Source organism: Microdochium trichocladiopsis, assembly GCF_020744255.1.
Source record: "Microdochium trichocladiopsis strain MPI-CAGE-CH-0230 chromosome Unknown B0I36scaffold_4, whole genome shotgun sequence".
NCBI classification, from domain to species: Eukaryota; Fungi; Ascomycota; class Sordariomycetes; order Xylariales; family Microdochiaceae; genus Microdochium; species Microdochium trichocladiopsis.
The window spans coordinates 2,203,220-2,217,873 of NW_025763547.1; the positions used below are offsets into that span (position 1 = coordinate 2,203,220).

Genomic DNA, 14,654 nt, shown 5'->3' on the forward strand with positions numbered 1-14,654 from the left:
CTGGCCGGGTGTGGCCCTGCTTGCCGGGGCAGGCACGCCACACGCACAGCATACATACTGTATGTATTGCAGCAGCAGCAGCAGGGTCCGCACTCAATTGAGACCACATTGCACCACCACCACCACCTGCCTGCATTTCGCCGCCCGCGCGAGCTCCAGCTCCTCCGGCTCTTCCATTGCCTCCCGCCCTCCATCCCTCACCTCTCTCTGCTTCTTTCTTCCCTCCCCCGTCCCGCCCCTTCTCGTCATCTGCCCGACTCAATTGGGCTCGCCTCTCTCCCGACTCTCACCATGGTTGCCTTCAAGTACTCTGTCCTGGCCGCGCTGGCTCTGCGCGTCGCCTCCGTCTTCGCCCAGGCCGACACCTCTGTAAGTCCCTCGTCCTCAACCCCTTTCAGCACCTCTTTGCGGCCGGCACGCGAAGCTCTTGCTGCGCCTGTTTCGGCCACGCCCAGAGAGACGGGTCTCTACCCAACTGAGCAATGTGGCTGACCTTGGCTTGCTCATCTGTATAGCCTCTCGATGATAATGCCGCCAGCCCTCCCGACGTCGAACTCAAGGCCGACATCATTACCACCTTCCCCGACACAGACATCTTCGGTGTCAAGCTTGTCAACGGTCGTCCCACCAAGGCTGTCGTCGACATCACCAACAATGAGAAGGCGCCCATCACTGTTGCGTTCATGGGAGGCCAGCTCTTCCACACCAAGGAGCTCTCCCCCGAGTCCCAGCCCAGCGATGCCATCATCCGCAACCTGAGCACCGTCCGTTACGATGCGACCATTGCTCCCGGCGAGAAGCAGTCCCTGCCGTTCTCCTTCGTCCTCGACATGCACCCTCAGGAGACTCGCCTCCAGATCGTCGGTGTCGTCACCAACCAGGAGAACCGCATCTTCCAGGTCGAGGCCTACAACGGCATTGTCGACATTGTTGATGCTCCTGCCAGCATCTTTGACCCTCAAATGTAAGTGTCCGGGATGTGCTCGCTCTGAAAAATGATTCTCAAGGTGGCGCGTTGCTAATGGTTTCGTGCGCAAACAGCATCTTCCTCTACCTCTTCCTGACGGCTGCCTTCGGTGGCGTTTCCTACTTCGTTTACAAGACCTACATCGAGGCATTCTTCCCCAAGGCCAAGAAGCCCCGTGCCGCCCCCGTCAAGAAGGAGAAGGCGATCGAGCGCGAGCCCCTGGTTGGTGACGCCGGTACTGGTGGTGGTTTTGACGAGACCTGGATCCCCAAGGACCACCTCAACCGCCCCGTCGCCAGACGCGTCAAGAGCAGCGCCAGTGCCAGCGCCAAGAAGCGGGCCGACTAGATGTCGAGATCTGGTGCGAAGCTCGGACGCCTGTAAAGCAGCATCGGCAAGCCGCATAAGCGCACTTGCCGTTGAGCTGACGGGTTTCAAGAACGGCGCACTTGTGAAAAGTGGCCGTGACTGTTCATCAGGGCTGGCATGAGACACGTACGAACACTTCCGGTCGGATTGAGAGGCTCTTGAGGGGGCTTCACAAAACTGGCGTTTGGTATAGTGTACGATGATCACACGATCAAGAAGTGATCCGGTATCTATATAGTTGTATAAAACAAAAGTTTCTGCTTGGAGCAAAGCACCAGCTATGGTATGACGGCCCTCGGCATCTATACCCTCGAGCTCGAACTCGACAATACGCCATTACGGATCTTTGAGTGGCAGTGTGCACATGGCGGGAAATCTTTAAAAAACAAACGATTCGGCTTGTCTTGGATTCTGCTTTTCTTAACATCATGCGAAAAGTGACAAAGGATGACTTGGCTTCAAGACGCCCGCTGTCTCTCAGGAGAAGTCCATGCCATCCCAGCCCTGTAGCAAATCAGCACTGCTCCCAACGCCCTCGAGCCCGCTAAAGATGTCATCATCCGTTCCGCCAAGGTCCATCCCGCCACCTCCAGCTCCGCCACCTCCGACGCCGGTGCCATCTAGACCATCCAGCCCGCCCAGCCCGCCGAGATCACCGGCGTCCCCGAGATCGCCGAGCCCGTCGAAAGCATTATCCAGCCCGCCCGCGGCCCCTGCTCCCTGGTCCTGTCCGGCGTTTCCAGCCCCGGCAACACCGAATGCATCAGCTGCGGCGGCAGTAGCGTCATCCCCGTCTACACCACCACCGCCGCCGCCTCCATCTGCACCCGGCAGGCCCAGGGTCGAGAGCTCCGCGGCCGCCGCGGCATCGAGCATCTCGTTGACCGCGGCGGCCTCGGCCTCGGCGGCTGCCATGGCGTTGGCGACGGGCTCGGGCACGTGGAGCTGCGCCTCGACCCGGCGGTACAGGCGCACGATGATGTCGGCGAGGAGGGCGTCGGTCTTCTGGATGGTCTTGAAGTCCTCGGCTTCTGCCTTCAGGACGGCGCGCAGGGAGAGCGACGTCTGTGGCGGGATCGGATATTGCGGTTGTTGTTGTTGCTGCTGCTGCTGCTGCTGGCCTGACGGCTCGCTGGGGTGCGCGGCGAGGATGGCCATCATCGTTGGCGGGGGCACGTTGGATACATCGGGCGCGCAGATGAGGGCGAGGGCGACGTCGTGGACCACGCTCGCGCTCGTGGTGGCCGCGGTGTTGTTTGCGTCCGTGCTGTTGGCATTGTTGGCGGCGGTAGCCATGGCTGTCTCGGTCTGCTGTTTTACCTCGTCCAGGATGATGTATAACAGCCTCTTTGCTCCGAGCATGCGGCTCGCCGCGAGCATCTGGCGGTGCGTGTAGGACGTGGGTGCGATGTTCGGGCCAGGATGCGTGGCCCACTGGACGAGCGCCTGGATGGTGTGGCGCACTGCGGCGGCGAGGCCGCCACCGGGCGTGCTCGCCCAGGACTCGAGGTCGTTGTGCCCGGCGCCCGCGGTGCGGCGGGACAGCCGGATGTTCTCCTTGATCGCATTGAGCAGAGGGTCGACTTCCTGGCTCTGCGGGTCTTGCCTCTGATACAAGCGCAGAGCGTTCTCGAGTGGCTTGGCGACCACGTTGAGGACGGCAGAGAGCATGGTCTGGGCCTCGTTGGAACCATGCTTGGTGAGGAGGATGAGCTGGAGGATCCGGATTGCGGCCTTGCGCTCGTCCTTACGGTCGTTCCAGAGTTGTGTGGCCATGTAGTTGATCGCCATGACGAGACAGGGCAGGAGGAAAGTATCGACCAGGTACTCCATGCCAGTCTTGAGGCTCTCCTCCTGCAGGTAGCCCACGCTGAAGGCGAGCACCATGTTGTGGAAGAGACTAGGGACGAGCATGTAGAAGTCTTGGGGCGGACAACTCGACATGAGCTCGTCGCCGAGGCCGCCAGCTTCGTTATCGAAGAGTCCTTGGATCCACCCACCAAGATGCCCTTTCTCCTGCTCACTCAACTCGTCGAGGCTTCTATGCCACTGGCCCTTATTGAGCAGATTGGCCACGAAAGACTGTGGTGCCTGAATACCAAGATCTGCAGCCGTGAGGTTGTATCGGTAGGCAAACGCCAGGACGAGCAGAAGGATCGATCCAAATTCCTCGTACACGGGCTGGTACTCGCCCTGGTCCTCGTCGTAGTGCCAGTTATCTAGGAGCTCGCAGAGTGGGTGCAGAAACGTTGCAGGCTTGTCGAAGAGCAGCATGACGTCCATAGAGAGGGGCTTCTTCGCCAGTTGTCCGCAAATATTCTTGAGAGTCATTGTTTCTTTCTCGTTGCAAAGACGACCGATAACCTTTATGATTATGGCCAGAATTAGCATTACATTCACGCCAGCTATAACAAGAGAAAGGATGGCAGCCTACCTCAGTCACGGCCTGGCACGCAGCGCCGACGTTGCCATCGTAGTTCTCCATCTCACCTATCAGTTTCTGCACCCTCTCGGGGTCCGTCATGCACTCGGCCACTAAAGCCTCCTTGACGTACCGGCCCCCGGCAGGTAACGTCTGGTAATGCATGTCGCCAATCAACGAGTTGATGCTGTCTTCTGAGATGAGACCGTGCAAACAGCACGCAAAGCAGAAATCAGCGCGGACGTTCTCCGTCACAGAGTCCCGGTTGTCGTTGGACAGGTCAAACATTTCCGACATGGAGGGGAACGCGTTCGTGTCCACTTGATTCATGGCTTCTGCTATGCAGAACTGTGGCGTGAGAGGGGGGAACATCGATGTGGCGAGGTTGGCGAGGAGCAAAGGGACCTTGTTGATGAGATATGACCGGAGGAGGTAACCGGTCTTGTGTGTCTCGCGCCGAAATACGGCGTTGGCTAGAATGTCAAAAGATGCTAAAATCAAATCTATCGCCGTCGCTTGAATGTCCCCCTTTATAACCATTGCGTCAGCAACAGTTCTCGTTGCCAGCATTCCCTTAGGAGATCTTGACGTACCTGGTATCTGTTATGCAAGTAACTAAGAAAGGTGTGGTCGTCCAAGAGTGGTCGACCAACAAGCTATCGGTAGAGCAAAAGTTAGCCAATAAGCCGCTTTGCTTTTCGAAATTTGCGAAGTCATCAACTTACAGCCGCATTAAGGTAAACATATAGGCCCGCGCGAGAGTTCATCACCGGCATGTCCGGCACCACGAAACTCTCAAGTCCAATCGTCGAGTCGAGCAACTCGTCCATGTCCGACTTTACTATGTCCTTGTCCTTCTCCACCGGGTCAAACGAGGCCAGAGTCTCGGTTCGGAACTGCTCCAGCCGGCCCGCAATCTGCGAGGCACTCTGCAGAATCGACGGGACGAACGTCGCAAAGCTTGCCGAGAGCGCTTTGCGCACATCTACAGGTATCAAAATTCCCTTGGTCAGCTACTCTTCACGGTTCCCCGCCCCGACTTTAGTGTCAGAGCAGCAGCTCTCGCCGAGGTCTCGAGGATATCTCACCCTTCGCATAAGGCTGCGCCAGTGCGTTCAACACAGTCGGGTTCTCGCACACGCTGAGCAACAGCATGACAAAAGCGGCGCGCGCGGCCTCCATCTCGTCGCGCGACTGCGCAGTCAGGAGCACCTGAGCACCTGCCCCGCCCATGCCCGTCCCAGCCATCATGAGGTCCTGCTGCGCAAATGCCGACGACGCCGACGTGAACAGCGTCATCCACCGCGCCATGATGCCACACACCTGGATTGCATCACCGGCATTCTTGATCCCAGACCCGAGCCCGACAGCCTTGGTGAGCCGGTAGAAGATGACCTCCTCGGCGGCGTACGAGCTACGCCAGAGCAGCTTCTGTTGCTGCTGTTGCTTCTGTCCTCCTCCTCCAGCACCGTTCGAGGCACCCAGATTATCCTGTCCGGCATTGTTCTGCTGCTGCTGCTGCTGCTGGTCCGCCAGCGCCTGGGAGCTCGAGTACTTGTACAGCGCCGTGAGGATCGAGGGCGTGTTGATGAGCCCGCGCTGCACGAGCACCTGCACGTATCGCGGTATTCTCGGATCGAGGCTCTCGTGGTTCGACGCCTGTGGGCGCAGACAGATGTCGGCTATGGCCGGGATCGGCAGAGGGTGCTTGGACTGCAGCAGCACCACATACGAGTCGAACGTCTCCGGGTCGAGGCGCGAGGATATGCAGCGCGACATGAAGTCGCGCCACTGCGCGAGCGATTGGCCATGGTCCGCAACGCGAGGACCTTGTTGGCGGTGACGGGAGTTGTCATTGTCTTTGGAAAGCTGTCCTCGTGGTGCCGAGTCCTGCGCTCCTGCCATCGCCTCCGCCGTCGGCGCAGTCGAGCTGCTCATTGTGAATCGCAACGATCGTCCCAATGGACTTTGCGCCGGGGTTGGACTACCTGTGCATTGGGCGGAGGTTGTTGAAAATGAAGAAGACACGTCTTGTCGCGCGGCTAGCTGGGATTCGTATCGCGTTCGCGCGCTTCCCAGCTGTTTTAGCGATCTAAAATCGTGGAAGAGTCAAGATTCAAGTGTATGCTGCCAAGGAGCTTGATTCCCAATTCCTGGTAAGCTAGCGTACGGTCGCCCACCACTCCACCACCACTGTGCACCCAGACAGGGGACAGCTAGTATATCGATAAGTTCCCACTGCGCCCAAAGAGGGAGGGGAAGCCAACGGGAACGGCCAACTTGCATCGCACAACCACAACCCGTCTTTTGGTATGAACATGATGGTATGCCATTCATTAATCCCACAATCAGCCAAAAGTCTAATTCGGCTAGTCAGCTCAGTTGTGTGTATATCTGTTCGTTGTCGACACAGTAGCGTCTCAAAATCAAAGTCCTTCCAGAACAGCACCTCCCATTCGGCCATGGAATAATATGGCCTGCTGCGACCCGCTGGAAAATCCCTTCTACGAGATGAGACATCCTCGCGGATATTGACACGATAACTCCCTGATTTGAGAGATGCACCGTTATACACGGTGTGCCGACCCCCTCCATAATCGCACATGATGCCATCTTGGTCGGCTTCAAGCTGAGATGTTGTCCAAAGTGTTAACACGGCGTCTACCGAGTCTGAACAGGCTACGGCAGGCTGCGAATTCCCCCATCATGTACACTCACCAGGTGAAAAATAGAATAAGCGCTTCCCATGCTAATCGTATCGGCACAGCTAGTAATACAGCTTGTTGTAGAACGATCTTGGCCCGCCGGATCGTACCACAACAACCCTCCCGGGCTTGAGAACTCACCGCAGTTCGCAGTTGGTGGTATCGAAAACGACTGCATTAGTCTCAGTGCGTCTCAGTCGGATAAAGCGGCTTAGATTGTAATGCATGGCACGAGTGTTGGGTGGCTGCATCGTGCCGCGCTCGCTGAACAGCGACATCGGCGACGATTCGGTCCCGCTATCGAGTGTTCCTGGCCTACCATCCCAAGGTATCAAGGTAGTCATTGTGAGCCGCTGTTCCATGTCTGGTCCCAGAAGGACAAGGGCTTTGTGTTGGCGAGGTACCAACATGTATTGTACCCTAGACCTCCTCTGTCTTGATGATGACGGGAGCAGATTCTTGTGCTACGTCCGGTGACCGGGGCCCAACCATCCAGTCCTGCATCGCCAGCCATTCGCTCCACTGTGCCTCTGCATCGATGATCTCTCTCTCCGAGACATTGTGAAGTGGTTTCAGAAAGGGTACGAGTTGTCCGTCAGGCATGTCATATTGAGTCTTGACCTCAATCCAGCTCCCGCTTTTCGCTGCGAATAGATAATTGCGCCTCTCGGTTTGGTGGAGCGGGCCAACCCCAGCCTCCCAATCGTCTCCGAAGAATCCGTGCAGTATCTCAGCCGTATCAAAACCCGTGGCTACGAGTCTTCGAATGTATGGTATGAGAGTTGGGGCGTTTGGGGGAGTGTGTGGAGGCATGGCGGCGGCGCCTGGTAGACCGCGGGAAGTTGTGACATGTGCTGATGACGGAGTTGTGCTCGATCTATACGTGAAGATCGGATTCTGCGGTCGCTGGCATGGCAGTTGAATATTTACGAAGGCGGCCAGCGATTGTACTGCGATTCCGTGCTGTGAATGGTCCAGGAAATATCGAATGCAGGAGTGGAGGCGAGGGTGCCAGTCAAAGATCTCGAAAGCAGGCGCTTCGCTTGGTCGCCGCGCAGCACCATTGCGCTGAAATACGTTTGAAGTTGAGCCTGAGGAGCCGGCGAAGCTGGGGTGCAACGAAGGGGCCATCATGGACCCCCCCTAGGTAACGGCACAGCTGAATGGCGTTTCTCTCAAAAAGTCTGGACTGCTTATCCCCGGGAATGCTGACAAGTACGAAGACGAAGCCGAGTGGTCGTTCTGAAGCTGTCGCGTTGCGAGCAAGTAGCCTATGATCGACTGCGAAACGGATTGAAATTATCAGAACACTTGCTCAAAGTTTTTGGGCTCGAGATGTCCTGCATGGAATGAAAATCAGCGAGAATGGAAACGATAATCGACAGTCCCTCACCTTGCACCAAGCACCGCCAACAACATGCCAAGATTGATGGATGGAAGCTTTGAATAGGTTGTCCGGAGAATGCCGCTAGCGTCGAATGGCAACCTTGTTCTCCCCTAACAAGCCCTCGGGTGTGAGACCGGGCAACAGATCCGCCAGAAGGTGAATTGTACCGACAAAGGCGAACAGCCAAAAGCGAAACGAAATGTACTTACCGCTGTAAAGAGAGGGAAGAGTCAGACCAGATACTTTGAAAGCGGAGGGTCGACAGCCAGCTATGCGCTTGGGAGGGAACAGAGGTGTAGTCCACTTGTAGCGATTCGTCAGTTGACGAACGTGTGACCAAGATTTAGTCACGATAGGGGATGTCAAAGTTGAGATGGAGGTCGAAGTTGAAGTTGTGAGGCCATGGGGTCCAATGTAAATTCGCAGGCTGATGTCCTAAATTATGCAGTGGGACGTGCTGTTGATGAATGAGGGCTGGTGGCGGTCATTGGTTAGGTAGGGGTCGAGCCACCCAGGCTCCAATGGGCATTCCAACCGTGCTGGAGAGCCTTAGTGGCATTACGACTTTCTTATTTTATGGGGATGCGTCGACGACTGGGCACAGTGTCGTATGGTGTAGCTGGGAAGGCAGCTGGGAGCGGCGGCCAGAACAAGTGAACCAGGTGACCATGCCGCCTGGACAGGGCCGAGAATAGGATGGTGGTTCACGAAACTGGATGCCCAAGCCTGATGGTGTCACTGGCGACCGCCCGCGCTAGTTGATGGCCGGCTAGCCAGCCATGGGCATAGGTATGTAAACACTTGGAGCATCCAGGCCGAGCCGACCAGCGCCAGACCGGGATGACGCCTGGCCGGGGATCTGCAGATGATGTTTCCCAAGACGATAGCGCACGGCTAGTGGGCAGCGGAGCGGAGCAGGAGGAGCCCGCCGGACTCCTGGTCAGCTCGCTGCCACCTGGGCAGGCCCGGAGTCCGCGAGAGGCAGGACCTTGGACCACGTTACACGACCACCGTGGCTGACCAGAGGCCAAGGTCGCAACAGCCACAAGGGTCGCACATGCGCAGCTGCACGTCGTGGCGGCACGACATCCGTCCTCTGGCCATATACCAGGTCGCTGGGAAATTTCATGCTTTGTTCGTGCAGCGCCGTCTCGTCTCCTGCGCGGGTGCCGTGTGCCGCAGCAGGTGCGGGCGTGGGCGAGCTCCACCGCACCAGGATCCCCTGCAGCCAGCCAGTCCAGGTGCGGGAGACCCCTGGGGACCCTTCCGCTCGTGGCCGCGCTGGCGCTCCAGCATTCTGCCACTAGTTGTTACGTACTAGCTGAGCCGCGTCGATTCGGTCATTTGGTCGACTCCGGCCGCTGTGAGGCCGCCGCCTTGTCGTCCCTATTGCCCAGGGCGGGTGACGGTGGATCACGGTTCATTGGCGAGGCCAGAGACCATTGCGTCGTGGATGCAATTAGCGAAAGCTGCCATCGTTTTCATAAGTACAGAGCCACGAGGTGTCGGGGAGTCTGAGGAACTTTCCAGCTCAAGGCCAACGCACGACAGGGAGTGGTACGTCAGCTTACCTAGCTCTGGACCCTTGTGTCTCGGAACAACGAGGCGGGCGCTACGCATGGGTCTCTGCGAACCCTCAGGGCTGTGCCCAGGCATTGTTGCTAGGGTCGTCCGGCTGACAATCAACCACGGGTGGCTTTTGTTCTTGGAGCCAGACGTGCGCAGGTGTCCATCCCAGGGTCCTTGTTCCAGTATAGAGTTCGTCCCGGCGTCACGTTATCGTCCTGCTCCGCGGGGCAATGGAGTACGTGATAGGAATCGTCGATCTGCAAGGCTGTGAATGTGCATTGAGGACCGACAACAAGACTTGCAGGATTGCAGGAGGGTCAATGGAGTACGTGATGGCGAGACCTCTGGAGTGCCGGTTTGGCGATGCAGGCAGGCCCGCAATACGTACACCAAGTCGATGGATGGTTCGCTCCTGCCGCTCTTCAACGTGCTTGTAGAGACTCCAGGGCTGCCTGGAATCCAGTTTAACATCAGGTACCAGTCAAGCAGCCAAACCTCTGCTAAGCATTGCCGACACAAGTGTCCGTCGCGTGGGATCAATCGTCATCTCGCCACTTTTGCCGCGGGAACTGGCTGGGGCCAAGAAGGACCGTGGGCCTCCCCTGCCGTCCCAGGCGGAGCGGACCCCAACAGGCGGCCTGGCCTTGTCTGGTGAGGCACCTGGAAACCATCGAGGCTTGTCATCAATGGTCATGTATTCCTTCTCCATACTCGAGCCCAAGCTTTCCGCAAGAGAACCGGCAGTGTCCACGGCGAACTCAAGGCGCGCTCTGGCCTGCGCCAGAGGATCCGTGCGCCGTGACGGCGGCAGCCGATGCATCAGACGAGGGACTTGTGTTGTGCTTGCAGGGTGCCCTGAACACCAGACCTCCAGACCCCCCTCACGGTCTCCATTCGGCGGCATGGCTCGCCCCGAGTCTGGACCGGCCCTAATATAGAGTGGCGTGCGCTTGATCAGCAGTGCCGAGTCTTTCTCCGCGTGCCGCACCACTATGCACTGGTGAGGACCAGTCCAAGGACTCATCTGTCAATCCTATGTCCACTGTGGACGATCATGCTTCTCCGTAAGGAAGAAAGTCGCCGGCCTCATTTTTCGCGGTGCTCGTGTCACGGCGTGGATAAATGGAAGCGGGACCTTTTGGACCAACTCGTCTTCAAAGCACTTCATTTCCAAGTGCAAGACTATTGCGCTGTTCCAACGACGTTTGGGGGCATGATCTGAAGAGCTAAGTTGACCCGTCGGCATGCAGGTGACTGAGCCGGCGAGTTGACCATCAAGCTTTAGTTCAGGCTCCGTCCCAGCCCAGTTTGCTACCACTGAGGGGCGTGCGGCAATTTTTCCGTTCGTCTTGCATGGCCTAGATTGAGTCTAGCAGAACAATGTGCGCCTTAGTCGCGCCCTAAGGTTACACATCAGGGCGCCTTTAGAGTCTCCATTGCAGTCTTGAATGTAAGCAAGTCAGCATGCCAATTGGGCAAACGGCAACAAACTAATCACACATTAGTGCGCCTTGACTCCTAGGTAAGTGTAACTACGCTAAGTATGCATCATGCAGAAGAACTCTGGCAAGATGATTGCGCACGGATCACCCTTCCGGCATTCGAGATGTTCCTCACGTCGCTCTGAGCAGGACACGCCTGTGATCAGACTATGTGATTGACTCACTGCCTGAGCATTAGCACCGTCTTGATAGCTGCAGCGATGATTCTTTCGTCCTCGCTTTCGATCTCAGACACTGCCTTTGCTTCCTGCTCCGCTTTTCTCCTCGCATCCTCGTTGCGACAACTCTTTTCACCATCCAACTTGTCGATTTTCTTCTTCTCCTTTTTCTGCGTCTCTCGCTTCGCTTCCTTCACCTCTTCTGCTCTGTGTGCCCGTGCTATATCAGCCTCAAACTTCTCCTGGATCTCGCCCGCAGATACCATCTTTCCCGTGATGTTATAAAACTCGGCCTGCAGGTCGAGCCACTTGAGCGCACGCTGTCGGGCTTCGAGCATGGAAAGACAATCACAGTCTTCCTGCGTCCACACTGAACTCGATGCCCCTTCGTGCGTGGTGGCTGCAGTGCTCATGGGAATCGTGGCACCGGGAAAACGAGGGGAGCAAGTAGGATAGAGCACCACCCGATCTGGGTACAGACCCGCATAAACCGCGGTGAAGCTGTGCGGTGTGGCGGTTTGCGTATTCTCGGGGTCGTTGTCGTCTCGCAAGATGCCGGCATGCTCCAGGGGCGGTGGCAGGGTCTTCTTGAGCGAGGACTTGAGTGCGATGGGCTTCTTCGGTGATTGCGTCCCGTTGTCAGAGCTAGACGATGTCGAGGAAGATGAGGAGGTGTCGTCCTGATCACTGCCTCCTCCATCTGATGATGATGATGACGACGACGAGGCCGAACTGCCATCCTCAGAGGACACGAGCTTTAGCAGCATGGCGAGTGTCTGAGCGTTGAGCCTGTTGGTCGTTCTCTTGGCCCCGTCTTCCTTTTGGTCGAACACATCATCTTTCTTCCTGTCGATGTTCCCATTTTTGTTGTTCTTGCCGGCTTTGTCCTTGATTGAGTCACCAGGCGTCTCACCGTTTTTGGCGAACGATTCGACCGGCTCGCTAATTGTCACAATCGGACTGGAAAGCTTCACTTTCTTCTCACCGGCCGTGATGCCGGATTTGTTCTTTGTTTTGGCCATGGTTCTCCAACGTGACAGCTGTGGTGAGTCTGCGTTGGCTGTGCTGCTGAGGTTAGATCGATGTCTCGGGAAGTCTTGCAGGTGCCAGATTGCCTTTGTTACATCCTGCACATGTAGACTGACGACAACCGCTGGGTATTGTAGGAACAACTGTGTACTGATTGTGGTCTACGTAAGGCGCATTACTTGGTGAGTGAAAATAACAACTTGTCAGTGGACCGCGCCAAAGACGATTTTCAATGAGCCGGCCATAGGTTGTGTACAATTATATCGGACCATTGTTCTTCGTTTGTGACCCCATTATTCTAATTGGCCTGAAACACAATGTTCGAAACGCCGAGGCAGAGGAAGAGCTCCTATGTGAGCTACGATGGCTCGTAATCTCCTGACAGAAAGACTGCCATTCAACCATATGTGTAGGCCATATCTGACGATTCACGGCGACAGCATGTATAGTCTCATGCTCATGTCGAAGCACTCCTCAAACGTGACTTTGCCTTTTGCTCAATGTTCACCTCACAACCGCGACTTTGGCGACCATTTTGCGTAGGGGTGTTCTTCGCCTTGGGGAACGAGGTGGTCGATTGCGCCCGTGTGCAGCAGGCCAGGATGACACTGATCGACCCTGGTGATGCCGCACATCTGCATCGTCGTCTGTAGTTCGTCGTTGAGGACTGTAATTAACACCGTAAGGTCAGCCATGTCATCCGGAGCCACAAGAACGTGTGTCTCTAGCAGGATATACGCACTGCTCACAAACTTCTCGATCCCTTCCTGGCCGTAGTTCAGCCCGTACAGGAACCCTCTCCCGATGCCTACCGCCTTGGCTCCGAGGCACAGCGCCTTGAACACATCGGTGCCGCGCCAGATGCCGCCGTCCACGAAGACCTCCATCCGGTCAAACACCTGTGGGCAGCACCGCTGCAGCTCCAGGAGCACCAGTACCGTGGCGGGGCTCGTGTCCAGGCTCCTCCCGCCGTGGTTACTAATGTAGACAGCATCACACCCGGCTTCCATGGCCCGGACCGCGTCGGCGGCTGTCTGCACCCCCTTGACCGCAATCGCCACGTCGTCCCCGACGATGCTCCGGATCCAGGGGACCGCATCCCAGGTCATGCTCGCGTCGATGAACCCGCCCATCAGCCTGCCCACGCCGCCGCCCTTCTTGTCCAGGGCCTTGGGCTTGATCCCCGTCATGGGCATGCGCAGGTGCGCGTCGTTCTGCACCCGCTCGTCGGCCTCGCGCTTGCCGATGACGGGGGCGTCGACGGTCAGGAATATCCCCCTGGCGCCCCGGGCCACCACCTCGCGCAGCAGCTTCTCCGACTTGGAGCGGTCCTTGTCCATGTACAGCTGGAAGAAGACGGGGACTCGAGGTATCGACACCTGCCTCCCGCTGCCACCGCCGCCACCGGCATCTTCCATCATCATCAACATCTCCTCCTCATGAGCATCCGCAACCTCGCCAAACGGGAACGAGCAACTCGTGCTCACGCACTGCGGCACCCCGGCCCTCCTGCAGCCCCTGGCAATCTCCCGCTCGCCCTGCGGGTGGATCATCCGGCCCATGCTCGTGGGCGCGCAGAACAGCGGGCTCGCGACCTCGTGCCCGAGCATCGTGGTGCCGGTGTTGGGGCGGGACACGTCGCGCAGCACGCGCGGGCGCAGGGTGATGCCGGCGTAGCACGACGCGTTGCGCGCGTGGGTCAGGCAGTCCGTCGCCGCGGAGGACACGAACGCCCAGGCCTTTGGGGTGAAGGAGGCCTGGGCGGCGTGGGCAAAGTCGTGCGTGTTGATGAGGGAGGCGAGAGGGGGTTTGGTGGTTGGTGCGGACGGGGGAGCCTGGGCCGATGTGCTGGAGCTGGAGACGGAGAAGGAGGATGAGGAGGATGAGTCTGGCATTGTGGTTGCTGGTGTAGCTGGTGTTGCTAGGGAGGGTGTCCTGGTGGTCCAGTCGTCCGTCACAGAAGCCTCGTCAAGTCTCCCAACGAGACTACTCTCGGGCAGTGCTGTCTTTATCAGTGAGGGCGCGTGGACCTCCGAGTACGCAGCGGTACCGTCCCGGCCTGCGTGCTGGAGGAGCACCCCAGGTCCTCCGGGGTGTGTGGGTGCGAAGGCAGTCAAGTCGTACACTAAGCCGTCAATCACCATCCAGAGGTCGTCGGGGCTCTGGTGCTTGGATATCTCTGAGGCTGTAATGAGTGGTTGTTGGCTGGGATTGGTGGTCATGTCGCTACTGTTGTCGTCGCTACGGGTCCTGCTCAGCTCGAGAAACGCTGCAATCCTTGTTGTCCCAGTTTCGTAGAGTGAGAATGTGAGGAAAGTGGCAGGTTTGAGGGTGGTTTGTTTCCCTCAACAGACGGTGAATCAGTAAGTGCTGGAGTCGACAACCGACTTTAAGAAGCAACAAGGTTTCCATATTCGGGACCCGATCCACCGATGGCCGAGCACGCCGGGGGCAAATCTGGGGGACCCTGTGGGGTTATGCATCCCCGGTGCTGTTGTCCCGGGGTGGCTCCAGTTGTAAAGAGGCCCTCAACGTCTTACTTTTTT

General features: G+C 57.6%; 4 protein-coding genes across 4 annotated transcripts; 1 reads left to right on the forward strand and 3 right to left on the reverse strand.

The window, feature by feature from the left end:
* Positions 1-291: 291 nt before the first annotated feature.
* B0I36DRAFT_361938 (uncharacterized protein) lies at positions 292-1,315 on the forward strand (the record flags this gene model as incomplete). The annotated part of the gene is made up of 3 exons (XM_046158567.1): positions 292-369; positions 516-964; positions 1,042-1,315. The coding sequence occupies 3 exons, from the start codon at positions 292-294 to the stop codon at positions 1,313-1,315; spliced, it is 801 nt and encodes a 266-aa protein (XP_046014077.1).
* Positions 1,316-1,813: 498 nt separating this feature from the next.
* B0I36DRAFT_240617 (mediator complex, subunit Med5) lies at positions 1,814-5,663 on the reverse strand (the record flags this gene model as incomplete). Its single annotated transcript, XM_046149772.1, has 5 exons — positions 1,814-3,700; positions 3,771-4,286; positions 4,352-4,414; positions 4,484-4,743; positions 4,847-5,663. 5 exons carry the CDS (start codon positions 5,661-5,663, stop codon positions 1,814-1,816), a joined length of 3,543 nt encoding a protein of 1,180 aa, XP_046014078.1.
* A 5,336-nt stretch (positions 5,664-10,999) lies between these two features.
* B0I36DRAFT_321046 (uncharacterized protein) lies at positions 11,000-12,165 on the reverse strand. The gene has a single exon (XM_046153641.1). The coding sequence runs from the start codon at positions 12,099-12,101 to the stop codon at positions 11,082-11,084; it is 1,020 nt and encodes a 339-aa protein (XP_046014079.1). The 5' UTR covers positions 12,102-12,165; the 3' UTR covers positions 11,000-11,081.
* B0I36DRAFT_321047 (FMN-dependent dehydrogenase-domain-containing protein) lies at positions 12,166-14,536 on the reverse strand. The gene is made up of 2 exons (XM_046153642.1): positions 12,851-14,536; positions 12,166-12,775 (listed from the first exon to the last, which is right to left on the reverse strand). Exons 1-2 carry the CDS (start codon positions 14,328-14,330, stop codon positions 12,618-12,620), a joined length of 1,638 nt encoding a protein of 545 aa, XP_046014080.1. The 5' UTR covers positions 14,331-14,536; the 3' UTR covers positions 12,166-12,617.
* Between the last annotated feature and the right edge of the window lie 118 nt (positions 14,537-14,654).